Below are 25815 nucleotides of genomic sequence, written 5' to 3'. Positions count from 1 at the left end.
CTTCTCCTCAGGGCTGGAGTTGAATCCAACCCTGGGCCAGAAGTATTCTACTGCTGCGTCTGCCATCAACGGCTCCACCCGAACTCCACCTCGGTTAGGTGCAATAAGTGCAACGGGTGGAGCCACCTTAAGACCTGCTCAGGCCTTAAGTCGCACAGGGAGTGGACCACACGGTATGTGGCCACGTGTTGCTCCCGCCAACAAGCGTCTGATGCCTCCACGGCTAGCACACCCCCTGATAGGCCGGCAATACCAACCGCCACCACAACCCACACCTCCACGGTGAGGAGCCTATCGGAGCAACACAACTCCCCTTCAACCCCTCCCCTCCCTTCCAGCTCCAACCCCAGTGCGGGGACAAACCAGCAGCTCCTGGTCCCACGCACAGTCTGTTCCGTGTGTCAGGCCGTAATACCTCGGAATCTGGTAACAGTCCAATGCAATTCCTGCAATGGCTGGTGCCATTTTCGGAGATGTTCCGGCCTGCGCACCACCCGTGAGTGGACAACTGCCTACGTTGCCCCCTGCTGCAGAGCTCTGCACCCACAACCGCCCTCGGAGGCGCGGCCGCCCACCACCATCAGGCCGCAACAGCCACAGTGGATTGCGCAGCAGGCCCAACGCAGACAACACCACGCGTCCCTCACCCCCCGGATTACACTGACCTCACCGAGAAGCTTCAAGCTTCTCCAGCTAAACTGCAACGGACTTACGAGTAAGGTCGACGAGATAGTCGACTTTATGAGCCGGCACAGTATCAAGATAGCTGCGGTCCAAGAAACAAAGTTGCACGCTAGGTCATCTCTGATCACCAGGGATGGCTACAACGTGCACAGACGTGATCGCGAGCGAGACAATGGTGGTGGCCTAGCGTTTATAGTCCACCACACTGTGCAGTATCGTCTTATCGATGAAGGAATCGACCGCAGGGACAGCACCTTAGAATGTCAAGGCATAGCTGTCCGGTCAGGCGATTCCGAGCTCGAAATATTTAATATATATATACCCCCTGTCACCTGCTGCCCGGCTGGATATCACCCTGATATAGGTGCGCTCCTCAGAGGTGAAAACCGATTGGTTGTAGGTGACTTCAATGCGCATCACGATCTTTGGCATTCAAGCCTGCCAAATGATCGTAGGGGACAACAACTGGCAGAGCAGATAGACGACTCGACATTCAGCACAGTAAACGACGACGCCCCCACCAGGGTAGTGGGCAATTGCAGCAGCTCGCCTGACCTAACAATTGCTAGCGCTGGTCTGATAAATAGCATAACGTGGCGACCTATGCTATCGCTTGCATCAGACCACTTGCCCATTATCGTCTCGATCGAGAGACCTGCCGACTTCGTTTCCGCGAATCACCGGTCCTATTTTAACTTTAAAAAAGCTAATTGGGCCGGCTTCACGGAATTCACCGAGGACACCTTCGCCGCTCTTCCCATCCCCACTGATGTGCGCGTTGGCGAACGCGCATTCCGCAAGGTGCTCACAGCTGCTGCGGCTCGCTTCATCCCAGCTGGATGTTATAAGGACATACGTCCTCATTTCCTAGCAGAAGCAGCCAGTTTAGCAACCGAGCGTGACCACCTACGCCAGGCCGATCCCGGGGATCCCCGCATAAGGGATCTTAATTTGGAGATCCGGCAACTGGTAAATCAACACAAGCGGACTAAATGGGTTGAGCACCTGAAGACTTGTAACCTCACCTCCGGAGTGGGTAAGCTCTGGTCCACCGTTAGGTCCCTGTCGAACCCGACGAAACACAACGACAAGGTGGCAATCACCTTCAACGGTTGTACTTCGTCGGACCCGAAGCGATGCGCGAGCTATTTTAGCCGGCTGTTCACACTGCATCCTCCGGCCGACAGAACCAAACGTCGTGCTACCAGAAGGCTGCACAAACTGACGAACGACAGTGCGCCACTTACCTTCTCCGGTGATGAGGTTCAGGGGGCCATCAACAAAACGAAGACATCGAAAGCCATTGGCCCTGACGGACTTAACGCGCTGATGCTGAAGCATCTGGGACCCCTGGGAGTAGGATATCTCACAAGGGTCTTCAATTTGTCTCTGGCCACTCTCATCATCCCTGACAAGTGGAAATCAGGGAGAGTGGTCCCACTATTGAAACCTGGGAAATCCGCCAACCAAGGGGAGTCTTATCGGCCGATAACTCTCCTTTCCCCAGTAGTGAAGACACTTGAGGCCCTCCTACTCCCACTCTTCACGACACACCTGGCCCCAGCCCCACATCAGCACGGATTCCGACGAGTGCACAGCACCACCACGGCACTCACCGCCATAAACGCCCAGATAAATCGCGGGCTTAACCAAAACCGCCCCTGCGAGAGGACTGTCCTAGTAGCGTTGGACCTAAAGAAGGCTTTCGATACAGTCAGCCATTCCACGCTACTAGATGATATTTATCAGTCGACACTCCCGCCAGGGCTGAAGAGGTGGTCCGCGAACTACCTGAGCGGTCGACACTCGTCAGTGATTTTTCGAGATCAAATGTCAAAGCAGAGGAAGATTAAGCAAGGCGTACCGCAGGGTGGTGTCCTTTCACCCTTGCTTTTTAACTTCTACATCTCGAAGCTCCCCCAACCACCAGCGGGAGTTTCCCTGATCTCATACGCTGACGATTGCACGATAATGGCGTCGGGCAATGACATCGATGGCCTGTGTTCCAAAGTGAACAACTACCTCACCGACCTTTCTCGCTTTTTCACTGCGAGGAATCTCCAACTTTCCCCCACCAAGTCCACGGCGACCCTTTTCACCACCTGGACAAAGGAGGTCAAGCTGTCCCTTAAGGTAAAAGTCGATGACACACCAATTCCGACTGTGAATAACCCCAAAATTTTGGGTGTAACCTTCGACAGCTTGCTCTCCTTCTCTGCGCATACAACCGCAATTGCCACTAAGGTCCAAAATCGCAACAAGGTCCTCAAATCGCTGGCCGGCAGCACTTGGGGCAAGGACAAAGAACTGTTGCTTTCGACATTTAAGGCAATTGGCCGGCCGGTTCTAAACTATGCTGCGCCTGTCTGGTCGCCTGGTACTAGTGATTCGCAGTGGACAAAGCTGCAGACATGTCAGAATACCGCCATTCGGACAGCGACCGGGTGCCTCCTGATGTCGCCCATACAACACCTGCACAACGAGGCACAAATGCTCCCAGTTGCGGAGCACAACAAATTGCTCAGCAAGCAGTTCCTGCTGGGGTGTTACCGCAGGTTTCACCCCTGCAGACACCTGCTTGAGCCCGAGCCGCCTCCCAGACACGTCAGGAGACATCTCCTCGACTACGCTGACGAACTCCAGGACAAAACTAACCGAGACCTACTGGACAGGACAGTATTCAGACAGTCAATAAACGACATTCACCGGGAGACCGTTACCACCTTCATGAACTCCCGTCCTGTGAATGCCGTAATCGGAGTCCAACCACCACCCATTGCAGATGAAGAGCTCCAGCTTCCCCGTGAGACTCGTGTAACATTGGCACAATTACGTTCTGGATATTGTAGCAGGTTAAACTCCTACCTATCCAGAATTGACCCCGACATACCAAACACATGTCCGGCATGTGAAGGGACCCCGCACGACACTAACCACCTCTTCACAGGCCCCCTCAATCAGACTCATCTAACCCCCCTCTCCCTCTGGACCCAACCTGTCGAAACAGCATGTTTCCTGGGCCTACCCCTAGATGAGCTAGACGAAGATGACAGATGATATACCTACACTGACAGGGCTAACTACGCTGTTAAAAACAACAACAACACAAACTAAGAGGGAAGCTCTATATGGGGACTGGCTAGCCATACATCCGCTTTACGGTGTATTTGGTGACCATCCAATCACCATGTGAAAATCACCGTACGACGTAGATCTCTTGTTATTCCTAAACCCTTGTGTTATGCGACACCGTGCTGATTGGACGGTTTGCAGCCGGGGGGTTTACCAGACCGGCTGTATTTCAACGGCGCCTTCCTTACACCGGGCCGCCTTAGGAAGTAACTGTGGCTTTGCCACGGTATGGGGCGCTGCCGTGGTGGACCGTTCGAATTCCCCTTTATATCCATAAACCACTACGCTCGCCTCGTCGAGCAGGTGGTCGTGCGAAAAAGATGAATATGAACACTCACTTAAGCGACAAAACTTCTACTGTAACGGAAGCAGGTTACAGTGGTGGCGATGCTACTGTCAAACACACGCATAACAGTCTTCCTCGCCTAGGTGCCGTTGTCCACGAAGAATCGTCGGGAGCACAAATACGGGTGAGGAAAAGGCTCTTCTGCGTTCTCCGGCTGGGTCCAATGGTGCTGCTGCGGATAGCAAGAACAGGCCAAGGATCAAGCCCGATAAGGAAAAGCTGAAGGCCAAAGCTCGGTACAAGGCCGCGGTCAAAGTTTGTGGCCGATTTGGCAGCAAGTCCAACCTGGCGAAGCAAGAGGAGGAACAGTTGTTTTGGGCCAGAGAGGAGATAAAAAATGGCCGGGCCTTCTTCGCAGCAAAACCACAGTTCGCAGCCTCCAATTCGCAGTATGCAAACAAAGTTGAAGAAGAAATAGCCATCAAGAGACAGCGTTCTGCGGATAGCGAGGCCTCAGTGCCAACGAAAAAGCAGAAGCACAAGCACGAGATGGCTAAACCGAAAAACGGAGACAATGAAAGATCTACAACGTCGAAAACAGCGGCAGCGGCCAGTGAAATTTCCAGAAACACCTTATAGTGGCACTCACTGACTATAGTGACTATATAGTTGGGGCGAATGTCGCAGAAACGGTGGAAGGTAGTGGAAATGAATCTACTGGAAACCCTATTTACGAAAAATGGGAAGGGGAGAAGGGTGAGCTGGAGGAAGTATCCAACCACGCGAAGGTACTGAAGCCGGATGCACAAGGTCCTTCAGATAAATCTCCACAAGAGAAAGAACGCCTCAGCCGAGCTCCTGCTCAACATAGAGGGAGGGCTACGATATAGCTTTAGTCCAGGAACCATGGATAGCATCGGGCAACATAGTCTCCGATCTAAAGTCACAGGTCACACGTTGCATTTGAGAAAGAGGTTGAATTGTTTGCAACTATCCTCGTTAAATCCTATAAAAGATCCTGCTCCCCAACTCGTAATATTCGCAAGGTGAAGCCTCCTTGGTGGAACAATGAATTAGGAGCAAAAGGGAGTGGAGCAAGAATTCTATAGGTTAGCTAAAGTTGCTGACAATGAGTTCTGTTGGAAGGAGTATAAGAATCTACTAAAGGTATACAAGAATGAAATACGTAGAGCCAATAGAGAATCCTGGAAAGACTTCTGTAGTAATATGGAGGACACTAAGCTAGACTTAGAAAACTACTTTCCAAGAATCCGGCTATGTAAAGATCAATACAAAAAGTTAACTGGAGGTTGGCTGACAGTTGGGAGGATTCTCTAGAAGACCTAGTTAACACACATTTTCCAAGGTATGCGGACTCTACAGATCTAGAACCTAGAAGAGATATTGTCCACGACATCCAGACGAACGTAATACCGACTAATAAGATAGAATGGGCTATACAAAGTCTCGACCCATATAAATCGCCAGGACTGGATGGAATCTTCCCAGCCATGCTTCTAAAGGTAAGCCATCTTGTAGTACTATGGTTAAGAACGATATTCAGGGGATGCTTGAGGTTCGGCTATGTTCCTGTAATGTGGAGAGAAACGGGAGTTGTGTTTATTCCAAAAGCAGGAAAAATCAACCTTCTTTACTCAAAGGAATACAGGCCCATTAGTCTGACTTAATTTCTCCTGAAAACGTTAGAGAACAGTAGAGCCGGACGAATTATCCAAGGCTCAGCACGCTTACATTAAAGGCACATCTACTGAAACTGCACTTCGCTCACTTGCTATACTAAACATAGAAAAGGCGTTAGAATATAAGGAGTATGCGCTAGGAGTATTTGTGGATATATCAGGTGCCTTTAACAACGGGACGAAAGATGCTATTTTAAACGGTATAGAGTCACTTAATGTTGAACCCGCGGTTTATCCATGGATAAAGCAGCTACTAGCTAGCATAAGGTCCGAGTGGAACGATACGAGCGTGATCAAATATGCTTGTAGCAAATGAACTGATCAAGAAATTTGACGGAGTGGCACCAAAATTGAGTTGAGGTTGCACAGACTACATGACTCCGTGGCACAAAGGCATGAAGCCCGGCCGTAGGACTTTTCACATTGACAATGGCGGCTTTAAAATTGTATACGGAGTGAGAGCGGGCATTTATTGTTCAAAACTAGGGATTATACAGCCAATCAAGCTGCAGGATCAGAGCAGTATTTTCCAAGCGGAAGTTTTTAAGGAGGAGAAAGCCGCGGAGCTAGCCTGCTCAAGAATAAGAAAGAACTCAATAATTCATATATATGTGGACAGTCAAGCAGCAATAAGCTCATATTGTATTAAGTCCAAAAATGTTCAACGGAACAGGGAGGCCATAGAAAGTAGGTACCTAGTCAAGTAAGGTACCTGGGCACAAAACCATCGTAGGAAACGAAATAGTGGAGGTGATAGCTAAAAGTGCTATTCACCTACCTTTTGAACAAGAGAAGGACATACAAAAACCGCTAAACGCAATATACAACAAAATGGACGACCACATGAAAAGGAAAGTGGAAGCTAGGTGCACTAATCTGACCACTTGCCAAACAGTAAAAATTATGTGTAGAACTAACGACAAAAAATTTACTCAATTCGCACTTACGCTCTCGTGAAAAGACAGCAGAGCTATCCTAGGTATGCTAACAGATTACAATATATTGGCGGCATATGCGAATCAGATAGGAATTGCTAACACAGGCAAATGCAGGAAATACAGAGAGAATGTTGAGGAAACTTTAGAACACCTTCTGTGAGTTTGTCCGACATTATTAAAAACGCGCTTAAAATGCCTGGGAGCTCCACTGTTTGAGGGTCTGGAGGACGTCTCAAAAGCGGATCTCCCAACTCTGCTTAGATTCGCTAAAAGCGTTGGCATCCTGCATGATGTTTACTTTCAATATTCATAGAGGTCGGTCGCCACCTGGTATCGCTAGGGACCAAAAGGTCTATGCGTGGCTTAATACCAACCAGGCTAACGTAAGCCATCAATTTGGATTTAGATGACAGCATTCAACTGTGCAACAAGTCCACAAAGTTATAAACCAAATATTAGATGATATGGATAATAAAAGGTTCAGCGTAGCTGTTTACCTCGATATTGCAAAAGCTTCTGACATTTGATTATAAAGTTTAAAGACGAATACTCACGCATGATACAAATGACAGCAGGTGTACTTCAAGGCAGTATCCTGGGACCTCTATTGTTCCTTATTATTCACAGCAGATATACCGATCCCAACAACAAAAAATTACATGATAACCAAATTCACGGATGACATGGTCTTAATGACATCAGGTAAAATAGAAAAAAAGCTACTGAAAATGTTCAACAAACAATAAATTACAACAAAGATAAAACGGCACAAGTAATATATACAAGTAAAAAACCTAATAAACATAAAAAAAAAAAATAAATAATTGGCGCGTACACTTCTGTTAGGTGTTTGGCCGAGCTCCTCCTCCTATTTGTGGTGTGCGTCTTGATGTTGTTCCACAAATGAAGGGACCTACAGTTTCAAGCCGACTCCGAACGGCAGATATTTTTATGAGGAGCTTTTTCGTGGCAGAAATACACTCGGAGGTTTGCCATTGCCTGCCGAGGGGCGACCGCTATTAGAAAAATGTTTTTATTAATTTTGCTTTCACCGAGATTCGAACCAACGACCTCTCAGTGAATTCCGAATGGTGATCACGCACCAACCCATTCGGCTACGGCGGCCGCCCAACATAATATAAACTAATAAACATAAACTGGCAATAAAAACATTGAAATAAAAATCCTTCTTAGTGCAAAGTATCTTTGTATAATTATAGATGAAAAATTAAATAGGAAACGCCATATAAAAAATAAACGAAATTAAATCAAAATTAAGTTCTGACAACTATACTGGCGTTAGCTAGAAATCCTAAATTTAGCCTTCACAACAAAGTAGTGATATATAAATCAATAATCTCACCCATTTGGAAATATGGCATAGAAATCTGAGGCACAGCAAAAAAAAAAAACACAATATCAAAATAATTCAAAGGACTCAATCTCAAATACTTCGAACAATAACAAAAGCAGGCTGGTATATACCAAACGACGTGATCTACAGCGACCTCAATATCAACATAATAGATGGCACAATTAGAAAATACAGCATAAAGCATATACAACGACTAACAAATCATCAAAGTGAACAAAAGCGCAAACTACCACAATCAGAGAAAGTAGGCAAACTATTAACTCTAACAGAACTCACAATAGGCCTGTCCTATTCACCATTTCCCCACTCGCTATCTCTATGCTCGATTAACTTGACCAAAAGTTTGCATGCGAAAGCAACAACGAAGTTATCGACTAATGTATCTCGATGGCTATAGCTCATTAGACTGGTATACAGTACTGCCTTACCAACACATGTAATTTAAGGCAGCTCTCTTCCCGCGTTGCTGACATATGTTCATTTGTACCAGTTGATTCATCTATTCGCCACTTGCTAACTCTTGGCAAAGAGACCTAATATAAAAAAGAATTAATTTTAACACTTCAGAAAATAATATAATCTAGCATAAACTGAACGCCATCTGAAGCAAAATTTAATGTTTATCTAATATTGATAATAATTATTTATTGTTTAAATTTAACAGATTGTAAATTAAAATTAAATTTAAAAAAAAATATTTCAAGTGGTATGGTATGGTAGCTGACGTCGAATTAGTTACGATAGTTTTTAAAATTTTACAAAACAGTTGAGAAACTCCACGTCAGCTGAATTTTGTTTTCAAATATTGTACTTAATAATAATCCATCCAACCGCTTTGCGCGGTTAACTTATGTAGACTGTATTTATTTGTACTTCCTAATAATTTAATTTAATGGTATTAACAGAAAAATCCAAATATCGGTTCCCAAAGTCCATCTATTGCAAGCACTCCCCGTGCGTCACCCCGATAGATGGAGACGATTTCTGGGAGGGTAAAGCGAAATAGACATTTTAACCAAATCTTTAGAAGTCTTAACATAGCAATGAAAGCTTTAATAATGGTGTTTTAAAAAAATTAATAAAATTTAGACAAAAAAGTATAATTTTTTCCCAAATTTTTTTCTTTAAGTAAATTTCATCCAAAATTTTCAAGATTGAATAAATCCCACAATTAATAAGCTAATAAATTTAAATGTTTTGCTTCACTTATCGCTTATCAGGTAGTAGATTTTCGCTTAGAATTTCACACTTTGAGGCTTATCAATGAATTTTAGTTATACATATAAGTTATATAGTTGTTCTGCTTTCTTCTATGGAGCAGTGATGAGTTCCTTATTACACAATGGTTATATTGTGGTTCAGCTTTCTTCTATGGAGCAGTGATGAGTTCCTTAATACACAATGGTTATATTGTGGTTCAGCTTTCTTTTATGGAAGTTATATGGTGGTTCAGCTCTCTTCTATGGAGCAGTGATGAGTTCTTTATTACGCCATTGTCTTGGCAAAACTGATTATAAGTAAGTAGAGTATAAAAGACTAAAGCTAAGTACATAAACACAAAACATGGATCTAAACTTAAATACATAATAAATATATAAAGATTATGCCATGGGTTTGTGTGTGGTCAGTAAGACCGACTCAGCACATTTCGGTCAGAACTCCAACGCTTGCGACATAACGGAAACGACTGGCCGTTGCTTTGACCCACATTACTTTGTTTATGTTGCATATGTGGTCGGGTTCAACGACATTGTTTGCGCGCGGGTCGCTCGGTGACTTCATTGCGAGGGAAGTTCGATGACTTGGCTGTTAACTAGCCCCCCTTTAAGATTGTTGCCGTCCTCGGTGACACTTAACTCCTTTACCATTTCTTGCAATTTGATGGAAGATCTTCTCCCGTACCAACATTGATAGATGATGCCAATACAGCCAAAGGCAAGGCTGAGTGTTACACCAACCATGAACCAGACTCTGGGAGTCCCTCCGGAAAACATATCGTCTCTTAACTTCTGAATTATATGCAGATTGTGCTCATTCATCCTTTGTAACATTGGTAGGCTGAGCACTTGGTCGTGTCCTGTAATATTCAGCAATGGTGACGCCACGATGCCTGGACTCTTGTTTACAACACCATTGTAGTTAATGTATGTGGTCTCGTTTATAGTCGCAATACGTTCAAATGTGATGAGATGCGTGCCTTCAATTGTCATCACTGGGCCGTCATCTACTCTTACTCTTGCTGATACTTCGTTGACAACGATTATTCCTTCGTCTAATAGGGTAATCGGTTCCAAGTGGCTTGGCTGTGTGTGGCATAACCTGAGCCTCCGGAATGTAGTCCGCTGGCGCATGTGTCGTAAGCAGATTTCTTGCAGAACGTCGCAAAGTTGGTTGTAGCGCATTCTGTCACAGCTAGGACTCCATCGTCGCATTCAGCTACTATGTTATCATGTACTTGCAGAATGGTGTTATTGTGGGCAACAGGATATATCATAACTTTCTTACAAATAGTCTTAACATTAGGATATTCAATTATTATGTGGATTACTCTATTTGATTGAAATATTTTTATATTTGATACTGCCATTAAACTAACTATTGGGACCTCTGCGAGCTGTTCGGTAAAAATTGATTTTAAATCTTCGTGGTCGAGAATTGCGGGGTTTATGATGTTAGATTTGGCGAGCGTTATAGTGAGCATAAGGTTTTGGATTTCAGTGGTTAACATTCTATTTCGTGCAAGTAAAGTTTCATACAAATGAGGAGAGTCTACGAACTCGCCTTTTTTTTTCTTTAATTAATTTATTTACTGCATCAGTTAAAAGGTTAATTTGTTTCTGTGCTTCAGTGATTACTATTACTTGTCTGTTGTTTGATTCTATGAGCTCGGCTTCGGTAAGTTTAATCTTTTCTAAGTCTGATGCATCAGGCGTACCTGCAACGATTTTTAAAGCTGTTCCTAGAAAGTCTAAACTTCTGGCCATTCTATGGTGTACCGTTAAGCTAGATAAAATATTCTGAATATGGTCGATATCTACATCTAACAATTTTCGCATGTGTGACTGAGGGAAAAGTTTTGATAATTTAATTGTATCATCTATAATGCTCACGAAATTAGATAAATTTGTAGAATGTCTCACGTAACTATGTTGTTCCCATACAAAAACGTTTCCGTCCAATATCGGAATGTAGCTTGCGTGCGAGAAATCGGTGATGCGTGCGTGAGTTGTAGATAAGAGTATGAGGGTCACTCCGATGAACTTGTATGAAATCTTATGCGTTATGACCTATGTTTACCTCACATTGTCCTTATGGACCACCCTCCCCTTAACAAGTATAGACGTTCCCAGGTCTGCTTGTACGGCGCCCTCTGTGCACAAGGGAGATAGTTTGTTACCTAATCTTTTGTTATTTTTGAGGTAAACTTTTTCTCCTACATCAAACATCCTGTTCTGTCTGTTCGGGTTGCATCTAGCTAATTGATCTTGCTGAGCTTTTATTAGTCGATCTTTGTCAATGACCAGCCGTTTATTCTTATTTCCGTTGGAATCTATTCCTTTCTTATCAACAACCCAGACTGGGCTATTATACGCAGATCTTGATGGCCTTATGATGCCATCTTTCAACAGCTGTGCGACTTCGTTGTTTACAAAATCTGACACGCCTACTGGGTATGGATAGGGCTTTGAATATACCTCCTTATTGTCTACAGTCCGGATCCTGGCGACGACTGAAGTATTGTAAGGCAGTGCCTCGTTAGAGGTCGCGAATGCACTAATTCTCTTCAGTATCATTTTCTTGAATTCGCCTTTTACGGAATTTGGGACTACGATATCATCGGCACGTGTAAAGTTCACGTTATCGCACGGATGGTGATTGAGTATTTCCGAAGTATTACCGTAGTTTATGCTGTTTTCCATCAGGTCAATAGTTACCCCCGCCTGCGTGAGCAGATCGAAGCCTATTATAGCTTCAAAGGTGTCAAGGGTATCTAATATGAAAAACGTGGCAACTTTCCCAAAAATTACTATTGAACATTTTTTTTGAATTTTACTGGACCCGTGAATGGAGTTCACGGTAAAAGGGGTGTCGACTGGTGTTACGTTTTTTAACTCCTTTACGGGTTTAATGTAACTTTTTGCCGCCCCGGTGTCGATAAGAATCTTTAATGTTTTGCCAGCCAATTGACGCTCAACGAACGGCAATCGGGAACGACCTCTTAAAAAATACAATAAATCGTTGTCCTCGGGTTCGCCACTTTCGTCATCTATTTCAGCACGCGCAGTTTCGGCCATTTCTTCGTATTCTTTCTCGTCTTGGGTAGGCGCTCGTTGCGTAATATTGTTAATCTTTTGGCGCCTATAGCCTGACGTGCGTTCTGAAGTGTTATGCCTTTTGCGAGCCCCGTCTTGTGTAGAATAGCCCTGTGGCTTTCCCCAATTGGTCTGTTGTCTTAACTTGGACATCGAAGGATCAACGTCCATGGGTTGAGCCTGATACTTTGATTGTGGCTCTTTGTCATTCGCTAGCGTTTTAGGGTCAGCTTGCTGTGCCCTGCTTTGGCCTTGATTTCCCACAAAATGTGGATTTCTTTCCTGGCCCCTGCCTTGTCTAGTTTGGTTACGATTGCCAAATCTAGTATTATCGCCGCTATGGTTTCTTTCTTCAATTACTTTAGCATAAGATGCAGCAAATGCGCTTCTTTCGATGCTATTTTCAGCCTCACGGCTGCATCGTCTCTAATTTCTGCACAAAGAATGGACGCAGCTTGCTCGTCATGAGTCATTATTATTTTATTTGTGACCAGAGTGAGCTTCTTTTCTACCTCATCGTAATATTCCATTAAGTTTAGGTCACCCTGCCTAACCAGTTCTAGTTGCTGCCTAAGTACGCGCAAGGATGTTTTGTCTGCGTACGAGCAGTCGAGCCTAGCGATAATGGCGTCAAAATTAAGCACTGTATTGTGCGACGTAAGGATGGCACGAGCTGGACCAGTTACTTTGTTTTTTAAAATGGCCACAGCCTCGTAATGCGCCTCGCTGCCTACGTATCTTTTGAAAATTTCGTATGCGTCTATAGCCGCCTGTCGCCACGACACGTATTCCTCATGATTTCCATTGAAGCTAGGCACTGATTTTACAATGTCTAACTTCACCTCACATCCCACACTAGGGTCAATTGTTACTCTCTGGTATGTTTCAACTTGTGGGGTCTCTATTCTTAACGCATTAACTTGACCTCTAACTGTTTCAAGTTCCGCTCGGAACTCGTCTTTTAGTCTCTTCTCTTGTTCGAGGAGCGCACTGTTTACCGCACCTTCTACTAACGCTTTTAGTAATGCCGGCTCCATTCCTAATTGACCGTTTCTTCCTCACTGTCGTACTCTATCTTTATATTTCTATAAGCCCAAGTCATGAGCAGCCAATGAAGCGAAAATATCAACTTGTTTCTCTTTTTTTTTTTTTCAACAAAAAAACTGCACTTGCACGTCAATAATTTCGCGACTATACCGTAATGGTCACTTTCGCATTGCCAATTTATTCACAATTTTTTTTATTTAAAATAGTTTTTCGTAAATACTTTTTCTAATTTTTACTGAACAGTCACTTACATGTTCTTGTTTAGGGCCATGGTGTTCCTAGCTTAATAGATATCGTAAGATTATCTAATTCCAGTTAACTCTGTTGGGCGCCAGTTATATAGTTGTTCTGCTTTCTTCTATGGAGCAGTGATGAGTTCCTTATTACACAATGGTTATATTGTGGTTCAGCTTTCTTCTATGGAGCAGTGATGAGTTCCTTAATACACAATGGTTATATTGTGGTTCAGCTTTCTTTTATGGAAGTTATATGGTGGTTCAGCTCTCTTCTATGGAGCAGTGATGAGTTCTTTATTACGCCATTGTCTTGGCAAAACTGATTATAAGTAAGTAGAGTATAAAAGACTAAAGCTAAGTACATAAACACAAAACATGGATCTAAACTTAAATACATAATAAATATATAAAGATTATGCCATGGGTTTGTGTGTGGTCAGTAAGACCGACTCAGCACATTTCGGTCAGAACTCCAACGCTTGCGACATAACGGAAACGACTGGCCGTTGCTTTGACCCACATTACTTTGTTTATGTTGCATATGTGGTCGGGTTCAACGACATTGTTTGCGCGCGGGTCGCTCGGTGACTTCATTGCGAGGGAAGTTCGATGACTTGGCTGTTAACTTATATATACTATATATTTTACTTATCAGTACTCAGTTCAGTGACTTTCACTTATCAAATTGGTATATTTTACTTATCAGTACTCAGTTGAGTGACTTTCACTTATCAAATTGGTCAAACATATAACTTTGGACAACTTTGATAATTTGTTAAATGCTCATAAGAAGTAGTTGGTCAATAGGGCACAGCTGCCAACTTTTCTGATAAACTTTATCAGACGTTGAGAAATTACTTTTTAGGCGATCTACAGATTATATTCTTTAATTAATCTTAATCTTTGCAAAATTCGAAGTAGTGTAAATGAGTGAGTCGGACATTATAACCACAATCATGATATCAACGAATGGACCATGTTATAGAGTTAATAATACCTTTAAATATTATGCTTTCAAGTTTGCACGAAAACACAGCTTACACCCCATGCTCCCAAATACTTTTGGCCATAATCATAACACGCTTTTTCAGAAGTTCTGAAATTGTTTACTTTTTCGCTTACAACTCCATCTGTCGTAGAGAAATTAAATTAAATATTGAGATAGTCCTCAAGTCTCAACCCGGGTAAAATTTACCGGCGATGCCCATAGACATTTTAGCTTTACGATCGTAGAGTTGTAATGCCATGCGATGCAATGCTTGGTATGGGTGGGCCTTGACAGCATGAAGGCAGAAATTTATTCTATATATGTAGTTAGACATAGGGTGGCTACGACATCCTGATAGGTATGGACGTGAGTAGGTAATTTGGGCTGATTAGAGGAGAAATCTCGTTTTAAGCACACTGTTTTAGAAAATCACTACGCAACTGCCGCATATATAGTTTAAAGCATTTACCTCACACACGTAGAGAGAGATATGTTGTTGAAATAGATATCTAGAAGATTTGTTTATAATGCAGGAAGTAAAATGTTTTCAACAATCTAATAATGTACCTAATGGTCTCGAAAATGTTATTCCCGTCTAGGAAATTGTTACCTACATTGCATATTATTTCCACTATTGGTCAAGAAATGGGGCACTATTTTGTGTATATTTTGGTGTTGCTGGGCATGTTGTTCCTGGCTATTACTACTGCATGTTGTTGATGAATTGGCAGTTGCTTGATTTGAGTATTGAGCCATTTGAATAGCCTGGGGTGGTTGGGCTTGTTGTTGCTGCATAGATAGTTGTGAAAGAACTTGCTGCTGAACCGGTTGAGTTTGATTGATTCCTATTGCATATGTGGATTGTAGACTCGTAATAGGTTTTATACCATGCAGCTGAGGCAAAAAGTTCCCCGATCCCAAACTGGAAAATGCATGTTGTGAAGTTGTAGGTTGAACATACAATACCTGATGTTGAGTTTCCCCAGCTAAAATATATTTAGTTAAACAAAATCAGTAAATGGTTAATTTAGAATAACTAAATGTAATATTAGTATATTGATGTAAGGTGGAAACACCGTTTAATGAATGTAAAATGTGATGTAATTTAAGTATTGTATAAAAGAAATCTTAAAAAGTGTGATGTCACAGCTTTGAAAAAAAATAATAGCGGCGGTTCTACCTACAACATTCTTTAAATCACTGAATACTTACATTGGCGCAATGTCTTTTGGAATTTTTCGTACTCAACATAGTGCTTAAGGCGTAGTTCATCTTCTTCAATCAATTGGCGTTGTCTTAGTAAAAGAAGCCGCTGATGTTGATTCGTTCTAAGCCGCAAATTTCCCAGCTGATTCACCAATGAATCTAGGTTGTGCTTAATATCCTATAGTTAAAAACCAGACCAATTCAGGCCGACCCGATAATATGAAATGACCTAACAGTTCTTACAGATTGTATTACAGTAGGTAGCAAGTGCGGATGAGTTGCAGCTAGGGAAACTGGCTCCTCAGTTGAGATGGGCATTAGTACCGAAGCATCTAAAATATGAAATAAAAATATTTGTGTACACGATATATTTATGAAAATAAGAGGCATGCATATTCTTCATTTTACAAAGTAAAAAAAAAAATATGCAGGATTTCACATCTAGCTTTGTTGTAGCCTTTGCAACACGAGTATGATTATAGTTTCTCTCCCTCACTTCATTTGCAATTGCTTCTTTTTTAATTACAATTATAATGATACGCAAAATTCAAACTTAAAATTTCGTTATGAAAAAAGATTTAAATGCTTCAGATCCGTTGACGACATCCCCTACGAGGCCCCAAAAAGCAAATACCTCTCCAAACAAGATCAGAAGATCAATGATTTGTTTATGACAAAGTCGAACTTATCGTTGGGTGAAACTGAAGCAGTTTTAAGGAAAAGTGCTGTTAATCCATCCAAAACCACGATTCGAGGACGTTTACGTGCAGAGGACCTCAAATTCCAGAGCATATTGAAAAATCTGCTGCTTCACGATCACACATTAAAAAAATAATTGTATGGGTTAAACCAAATTTAGAATGGAATTGGGCAAATGTAATATTCACAGATGAATCACGGGCGAATAGTTGCAAACGACAACTGGATTGATTGATTTAGATCTGATTACCTCCACAATTTGCGTAGAAATTAGCACAAGGTAAGACTCGAAGATGTGAAACCATTATAGCTAATGATGGTGACTATAGATTTTATTGAATATTCTGCGTATAATAAATATGATAGGCCCATCCAATGTAGTTTGTTAGAATCGAATTGGTCAAATAGTTTCTATGTTATGACGGTTACGCTTCTATTAGACAGGAGGTACACTGGTACTTGAAAAATCTTCACTATTTTGTGAAAATATTTAACTTATTTAAAAAAGGTTAATAAGGGTAGAAGCGCGAACTAAAATGATTTTGCCTGTAACGCCGCGAATTGAAAAAGAAAACACCGTGCACGTCCGATTACAAATTCAATAGTGGAGTTTATTACAATGTACTGTCCTTATATTAAGCCTAAAACTAAGATACGAGAAATAGCGGAAATGGAAGAACAGTAAGTGGAGAGTTAGAGAGAGTTTGCAGTTAAGTAAATAGAAATAGGAAGAACGGAAAATAGGTATAGTTGTAGAATAAGGTCAATGTTCGGAAGTAAATAGAAATAGCGACAGCGAGAAACAGTAAAGTGTACTACATACCTACTTATAAATAAACAATTTTTAAACAATATAAAATAAACTTAATATTAGGCTTTAATACAATTTCACTTTTTTAACTTCAATATTATTTAGTTTATATTATATTATTATTTTGCCAGAATCTGGCTTAACACCGGCCACCTTGAAGGAATCCAACAGCCTTCAATTCTTGTTTTCCACCGGCAGCACGGCGAGTTTGTGAATAGGGCGTCGTACTTCACCCGACCTAGTAGTGATGTCTGCGACTCGAATTTTGCCGTCCGCTCCGGGAATGGTTGCGGTTACTCGACCGAGCACCCAATGCTGCGGTGGTACGTTGTCTTCGTGGACGACGACGAGTTGGCCTGGTTGGACGTTGGGCTGCGGGTGCACCCATTTGTTGCGCTGCTGAAGCTCCAGAAGGTAGCTCTTCGACCACGCGCGCCAAACTTGTTGCTTGAGAGAGCAAACAAGCTGCCATCTCTCTAAGCAGCGGCTGAGGTTGACGGGTACCTTCTCCGGTGGCAAAGCTCGCAAGGGGCAACCGATTAGAAGATGCGCCGGCGTTAGCGCCTCGCCGTCGTTGGGGTCGTGGCTGAGTGGTGCGAGCGGTCGGGAATTCAGTACCGCTTCTACTTCGACGAGAAGCGTTGCGCATTCTTCGGCGGTTAACAGCGCGTTGCCTACGGCGCGCACCAGCAGATGTTTGGCCGACTTCACTGCTGCTTCCCACAGGCCGCCGAAGTGGGGTGCCCTCGGAGGTATGAAGGCGAAGATGAATCCTTCGTCGGCGGCGTATTGGAGAATCTCCTCTTTCTGTGCCAGAAAGGCTTCCCGGAGCTCCCTCAGCTTCCTCTCTGCTCCCACGAAGTTCGTCGCGTTGTCGCAGTATATTTTGGCTGGCATCCCTCGGCGCCCAATGAACCTTTTGAGAGCGAAAATAAATTTATCAGCAGTTAAATCAGTTACAAGTTCTAGATGAACTGCCTTTGAAGCGAAACACACGAAAATGGCAATATACATTTTCACGGGAGGGCGACCGCGAATTTTTAAGGTTATTTGAATGGGCCCGCAGTAATCTACCCCACATATTGTGAAGGGCCGTTGGGCGCGTAATCGATCGGCGGGTAGATTGCCCATGATCTGACCTTGTAATTTTGGCTTATAACGAAAACAGTGAATACATTCTCTTACAGTTCGACTACAGGCTTCTCGAGCATTTACCAGACATATTTTTTCTCGCAGAAGCGCTACCAATGCCTTTGGACCGGCATGGTGATTTCGAAAATGTAGGAACCGGATGTATGCTTTCACAAAGTGCGAGTCTTTGCGTAATAGCAAAGGGAACTTAGCATCATAGGGGATTGGCGCGTTTAATAAACGGCCACCTACTCGAATCAATTTAAACGATAATGATGATTCCGAGTGTTCATGCAGAAATGGAGTTAATTTCTGTAAACTTGAGGGAAGTACGTTATTTTTCGATAATTTATTTATTTCATCGCTAAATTCAAAATGTTGAATTATTTCGACAATTTTAAGGAAACTCAATTGTAATTCCTTTGCCGTGGGTATTATTTCAGATTCTGCTTTTCGCTCTCGTATTTTTCGAAGCCATCTGAGTATATAAGCGAAAATCTGAAGCACTTTTCTGTGAGATGAGAACCTATCAATTATTTCGAGAAGTGGATTTGTTGTGGCATTGATTGCGGTTAACGTAATTGCGTTCTTCTTCTTCTCGAGTGCTTCTTGTTCTGGAGAGAGACTGAAGTTGACATTTTTTGGCCATGTAGCAGGGTCTTCTAGGAGGAACTGTGGACCACTAAACCATATTGAATTACCCAATTCGTCCACGTTACAACCCCGAGACACTTGATCCGCTGGATTTTGTTTTGTGGGCACATGACGCCACGACACATTCTGGGTCCACTCTTGGATCTCGGACACTCTATTTGCGACGAAAGTTTGCAACGACGATGGATGCGTTTTAATCCAATGCAGAACTATTTCGGAGTCTGTCCAGAAAATTGTTTGTTCTATTGGTCGACTCAACATTGGTGAAATTCTTGACCATAATTTGGCAAGAAGATGGGCTGCCGAGAGCTCTAAACGCGGAAGAGATTTAGTCTTCAGCGGAGCCACTCTAGACTTTGAAGTAAGCAGCGTGCATTTCGTACCACTAGCGGATTGGCTACGTATATATACGCAGCAGCCATACGCTCTTATTGAAGCGTCGGAAAAGCCATGAATTTGGCAGCTGGCACTCGACTCTGTATTTACATACCGAGGAATGCTAATTGATGAAAGCTGCAACAAATTGGCTTTAAAGTTTTGCCAGCTAGTGTCAAGCCGCAATGGAATCGACTCATCCCAGTCTAGCTTTTGAATCCAAAGCTCTTGTAATAAGATTTTAGCTTTGGTAACTAGCGGGGCTAATAGACCAAGAGGGTCAAAGAGGCGAGCGGAAACGGATAAAATATTACGTTTAGTTGCTCGCAGCTCGCTAAAATTATCTTCCAGAATGAAGCGAAAAATGTCATCTTTCGGCTGCCAGTGGATTCCCAGCGTTTTGGTGGAGTCGGTATCGCTGAGCTGCAATAATTTTTGGAGACTCTCACTATTCGATGAGCTTGTATGATTGGAAAACCACTTTGCTAATTTCAGGCCTGCCGATTCTAAAATTATATTTACTTCCTTTTGTATCTGGGTGAGGCTTTCTATACTGTCGGATCCTGTTAATAGGTCGTCGACGTAAAAGTCATTCCGAATGACTTTGGAACCGAGTGGATATTTGGCTTTATTTTTGTCGCTTAGCATTTGCAGACACCGTGTGGCGAGAAATGGTGCAGGCGCTGTGCCGTATGTTACGGTGTTTAATCGAAAAATTTGCAAATGCTCCGATGGATCCTGTCTCCACACTATGAGCTGGAAGTTCCTGTCGTCTTCGTGCACCAATATTTGACGATACATCTTCGTGATGTCAGCAGTCATGGCATATTTGTGCAATCGGAAGCGAAGGAGGGTCGAAAAAAGCTCCTCTTGAACGATCGGTCCGACCATCAAGGTTTCATTCAACGCAACTTGTGTTGATGTGCGACTCGAAGCATCAAAAACTACGCGCAACTTGGTAGTTGTGCTCTGCGGTCTTAACACACACTGGTGCGGAATGAAATAGTGCGGCTCACTCGGGAGTCGATTATTTGTTGGACTCATATGCCCCAATTCGAGATACTCTTGCATGAAGTCCAGGTACATTTTACGAAGTACTGGATCTTTCAGCGTCCTTCTCTCCAGCGCCTGAAACCGCCGAGCTGCGGTTTCATACGAATGACCGAGTAATTTACGGTCGGTTTTGAAAGGCAGTCTGACTTGAAGCCTTCCACATGGTAAAACCTGTATGGTTTTCGAAAAAAATTCCTCACATTTTGCCTGCTCTGGAGTCAGTCGTGTGGAATTTATTTGTGCAGGTATTTCTTCCAATTCCCAGAATTTTCGGATTGTGGTATCAATACTAGCAACGCTTTCTTCAAATTGACATAATGTGCTACTTACTTGGGCACTGGAGCTATCATTTGTGGCATACTTGCCTGAAATTATCCAGCCTAACACAGTTTTTTGCAGCGTTGGCTGCCTTGGGCTGGTTCTGATCTGACCCACCGATAACAGATCAAAGAATATTTCAGCTCCTAAAAGTATGTCTATTTTCTGACACTTGTAGAAACTTGGGTCAGCTAGTTCAATATTTTGTGGGATTTTCCAGCCATTTGTGTTTACAGTCCGATCTGGATGATTGACTGATATCGAACGCATTACCCAAAAGTCCGCCGAAAATTCAAAATTGTTGATCCTCGATTTTATATAAGTTTTAAGCTTGCCTTGGACCTTTTTATTTGAATTGCCAATTCCAACTATATTTAGAGCGAATTTTTCTTTACGGATTCGCAATTTCTGCATAAGCTCTTCGGTCATAAAGTTTACTTGAGAACCGGAGTCAAGTAGAGCTCGCGCTTGCACGTAAACACCGGAGCTGGCCTTTACATTAACTACGGCTGTAGCTAACATGACTCGGTCAGGCAGGCTGCTAATATGCATGGCCTGTGACGTCGAAGGTTGCGGCTCGGTCTCAAAGGAGATCGGATATTGGTGCAACATGGTGTGATGCGAACGGTTGCATACACCACAGCGATTTGCTTTGCACTTTGAGACCGTATGTCCCTTGCGCAAGCAATTTATGCACAGGGAAATCGATTTTGCTAATTCAAATCTTTTAAGTGCAGTAAGCGCTTGGAATTTTGGACAAGCTGTCAAATAATGGTCCTTGGAACCACAGTGAAGGCAAGTTGGCAGTTTGGAATTCGTCGCGATAAATGTTGTATTTGAGTGTCGCAGTTGTTGATTTTTTGTTTTCTGCCGCGTATCTTCATTATTTGGCCTTTGTTGGGATGAGGAAGCTTCTTCAGCTGATAAATGCTGGTATCTCTTGTTTAGCATAGCTTCACACTCAGCCCAAAGCGGCAGCTTATCATAGTCAAGTTGCTCCTCCCACTTTGACCGAGTAGTGGAATCAACCTTCGACATGACTATGTGAATCAACATCGCATTTGAAATAAGCTTATCGTCACCCAGCGATAAAAGGGAGTCATATACTGCAGACACTGTATCAATCATTGATCGCAAAGACGACGCAGAAGGCCTTTGGATTTTTGACAATTCAAAAAGTTTAGACACTGTATTAAAAAATATCAGGCATTTATTGTCATAAACTTTTCTCAAACTTGCCAACGCCTTTGGATAATTTTCTTCCGACATTTGGAAGGACTTCACTGTGCCTAAGGCTTCACCGGATAGACATGATACTAAATGATTAAATTTTTCAATATCCGGGATTGTGGGATCATTATGCACGAAACTCTCAAACAGACTCATAAAGTTTTTAAACTCGGAATATTCTCCTTTGAACGTAGGTAACGACATTTTTGGTAGTCGCGAGCTGTGAGGTGCAGTAAAAGATGTGTCGGCAATTGACGATTTATTTCTCGCCAGAATGGACTTTATAATGGACTTTGTTTCTACAATTAAGTCCTCTAACTCTCCACGGGCAATGTCTTCTTCGTCGATTTCCTCAATTTTCGACTGACATTTCATGAGTTTTTCACTGTGGGAGTTCAATATGTCGAGTCGGCACTCCAATTCGATTGGATCTAGCGACATGGTCTTTTCAAGGAGACCCGTTTTTATGCGCACTATGCTGGTTTTTGCAACAGTTCTCTGGCGCTTTAAAGACTTTAAGTCAATCATCTCCTTACTTGGAGAGAGACTTGAAATAGCCGTCTTTGGTTTACTCATGTTGAGATTAAAGTTCGCTGCTTTAGCCTGTGGCTTTTGTAAAATGAAAACGGTTCTGGAAGTTTGTCAGCACGAAAACGAAAACGAAAGCGATAATACTGAAATATATTATATAATAGCTCAAACTTGACCAGAACCAACGAAAACGAGACGAAAATAAGCAGCGAACAATTGAGTCTTTGCTCAAACAAAATTTGTATTGTCGAAAAAAAAAAATTTTTTTTTTTTTTGAAAATATTGTGGTTGATTAACAAACCGCAATTTCGTTTGGTTTTTTGAAAAAATCCCGAAAATAAACCGAAAAATAGTACTCGCAAATTATTTGGCGACAAACAAGTTCCTCTACCTCGGGTCCCACTGTATCCTTCACTTCATAGGCAGTATATGTATATGTATATAGATATGTATATAGATATGTATATATATACGGATAGAAGTTTATTTGCATATAAAAGTGGATACAAGAGATGCCAACAATTGAAGCCCTTATACTGTGAGACGATTATTAGCAACTGTAATAATTCGGTCAATCACAAAGCCAATTTCTAGCTTCAATTCTTCGCACTCAATACCTGTTTATCGTGGACTGGTTTGTTTCCAGCTTGAACTTCCCTTTTGCAGGCCACGCAGTTGCAGGTCATTCCTCCCTCGATGTTAACGGTGTAACGGTGGATAGATATGTATATATATAAGGTGGCCGGTGGATATTGGTGACTGATGAATATTGCAGCTGTAGTTTCACTCCCCTTCGTTGGCGATGTTCTATATGTTCTCTATGTTTTTTTTTTTTTAACTTTTTTGGCTATAATTATTTTATTATTTTTTTTTTTTTTTTATATTTTAAACAATTTTTTTTTTTTTTTTCAAATAATTTCAGCCGTTTTTGATAGATATTTAATTTTTCTCTCTTTTTTTTTTTTGTTTTGTTTTTTGGGGCCTCACTGTCACTGCACTTTTTCCACGTCACTGCACTTGTTTTCGTATATGCATATACATATGTATGTACATATATTGGTTTCGCTGTCTGTTTGTCTGTTTTGTTATTTTTCTTTGGTTTTTTGTTTGCGAGACGACTTTTGTTTTGCAACGGACCGCGCAGGCAATATTTTTTTACTAATAGGTCTATCGATAAGTTCGTGCGGTTTTACAACAGATGGCGTAACTTGATTATTATTCCATCGATCCACATTTCCAAACATTCATTGGAGAGCTACTGTCGTAAGGCACAAACGTCAGTATAAGTTTTTTATTTGAAGCGTAAACAACAATATTTTTACCACACTTGAAAATGTCGAATTTCGTGCCAAATAATGTGTTTTTGCGGGGAATTTTTTAATATGAAGAAAAAAGCAGCCGAAAGTCATCGTATCTTGGTGGAAGTTTATGGTGAGCATGCTCTAGCTGAGCGAACGTGCCAGAAGTGGTTTGCACGCTTTAAAAGTGGTGATTTTGGCTTGGAAGACGAAGAACGCGAGGGTGCGCCGCCAAAGTTCATGGATACCGAATTGGAGGAATTGCTCGATCAAGATCCGGCTCAAACGCAAGAAGAGGTTGCAAAAACTTTGGGAGTTGATCAAACAACCATTTCCCAACGTTTAAAAGCCATGGGAATGATCCGAAAGGTAGGCCATTGGGTGCCGTATGAATTGAAGCCAAGAGACGTTGAACGCCGTTTTATGGCATGCGAACAACTGCTTCAACGGCACAAAAGAAAGGGGTTTTTGCATCGAATTGTGACTGGCGATGAAAAGTGGGTCCATTACGACAATCCAAAACGTTGGGCAACGTATGGATACCCTGGGCATGCTTCAACATCGACGTCGGCGCAGAATATTCATGGCCTGAAGGTTATGCTGTGTATCTGGTGGGACCAGCTGGGTGTTGTGTATTATGAGCTACTGAAACCGAATGAAACGATTACGGGGGATGTCTACCGACGACAATTGATGCGTTTGAGCCGAGCACTGCGAGAAAAACGGCCGCAATACGCCGATAGACACGACAAAGTTATTTTGCAACATGACAATGCTCGGCCACATGTTGCACAAGTGGTCAAAACATACTTAGAAACGCTCAAATGGGATGTCCTACCCCACCCGCTGTATAGTCCAGACCTTGCGCCATCCGATTACTATCTCTTCCGATCGATGCAACATGGCCTGGCTGACCAGCACTTCCGTAATTACGATGAAGTCAAAAAATGGATCGATTCGTGGATTGCGGCAAAACCGACCGAATTTTTCACAAAGGGAATCCGTGAATTGCCAGAAAGATGGGAAAAAGTAGTAGTAAGCGATGGACAATACTTTGAATATTAAATTTGTAACCATTTTACGTCAATAAAGTTTCAAATTTCGAAAAAAAACCGCACGAACTTAAACATAGTCCTATTAATTTAGTTGGTTATTTAATTTAATTCTTAATTATTAAATATTTTGCGCGCACAACTTGCCAACTTGTGGTCTTTTGTCACTATCACTTTGTGTTTGTTACTTTCGCTTCCAAGCTTTGTACCAATTTTTAATCGTTTTTAGACTTTGTTCAGCATCCAGCTTAGTATCGCCTTTTAATTCAAACACAATCTCTGATTTGTAGGAATCACGAGCCTCTTCAAGCACTACTGTCCCTGCTCGGGCGCCATGAAAAATCTTCACTATTTTGTGAAAATATTTAACTTATTTAAAAAAGGTTAATAAGGGTAGAAGCGCGAACTAAAATGATTTTGCCTGTAACGCCGCGAATTGAAAAAGAAAACACCGTGCACGTCCGATTACAAATTCAATAGTGGAGTTTATTACAATGTACTGTCCTTATATTAAGCCTAAAACTAAGATACGAGAAATAGCGGAAATGGAAGAACAGTAAGTGGAGAGTTAGAGAGAGTTTGCAGTTAAGTAAATAGAAATAGGAAGAACGGAAAATAGGTATAGTTGTAGAATAAGGTCAATGTTCGGAAGTAAATAGAAATAGCGACAGCGAGAAACAGTAAAGTGTACTACATACCTACTTATAAATAAACAATTTTTAAACAATATAAAATAAACTTAATATTAGGCTTTAATA

At 42.3% G+C, this 25815-nt stretch overlaps 2 protein-coding genes across 4 annotated transcripts in view; both read right to left on the bottom strand.

Moving 5' to 3' along the window:
* LOC129249823 (uncharacterized) overlaps nt 1-25815 on the bottom strand; it is a 379233-nt gene that overhangs the window by 116821 nt on the left and 236597 nt on the right. Inside the window, exons 13-16 of one of the 3 annotated variants that reach the window (XM_054889489.1) lie at nt 16149-16237; nt 15912-16083; nt 15314-15685; nt 8486-8648 (exon numbers count right to left, since the gene is read on the bottom strand). In XM_054889489.1, the coding sequence (XP_054745464.1) occupies nt 8629-8648; nt 15314-15685; nt 15912-16083; nt 16149-16237 (653 nt within the window). In that variant the 3' untranslated portion in view covers nt 8486-8628. Of the gene's footprint in view, nt 1-8485; nt 8649-14341; nt 15209-15313; nt 15686-15911; nt 16084-16148; nt 16238-25815 lie in introns of those variants that run through there. The other 2 variants (XM_054889488.1, XM_054889490.1) reach the window with 2 other exon arrangements.
* Nucleotides 17558-23511, bottom strand: LOC129249824 (uncharacterized). The gene is made up of 2 exons (XM_054889491.1): nt 23325-23511; nt 17558-18331 (listed from the first exon to the last, which is right to left on the bottom strand). Exon 2 carries the CDS (start codon nt 18310-18312, stop codon nt 17590-17592), a length of 723 nt encoding a protein of 240 aa, XP_054745466.1. The 5' UTR covers nt 18313-18331; nt 23325-23511; the 3' UTR covers nt 17558-17589.

Source organism: Anastrepha obliqua, chromosome 6 (genome assembly GCF_027943255.1).
Source record: "Anastrepha obliqua isolate idAnaObli1 chromosome 6, idAnaObli1_1.0, whole genome shotgun sequence".
NCBI classification, from domain to species: Eukaryota; Metazoa; Arthropoda; class Insecta; order Diptera; family Tephritidae; genus Anastrepha; species Anastrepha obliqua.
The sequence above is the reverse complement of the archived record's forward strand: the minus strand, read 5'-3'. Positions and strand labels throughout refer to the sequence as shown.

Excerpts from the sequence above, each read along its gene's own strand:
- LOC129249824 (XM_054889491.1), bottom strand. The coding sequence starts at position 18,312 with ATGCCAGCCAAAATATACTGCGACAACGCGACGAACTTCGTGGGAGCA.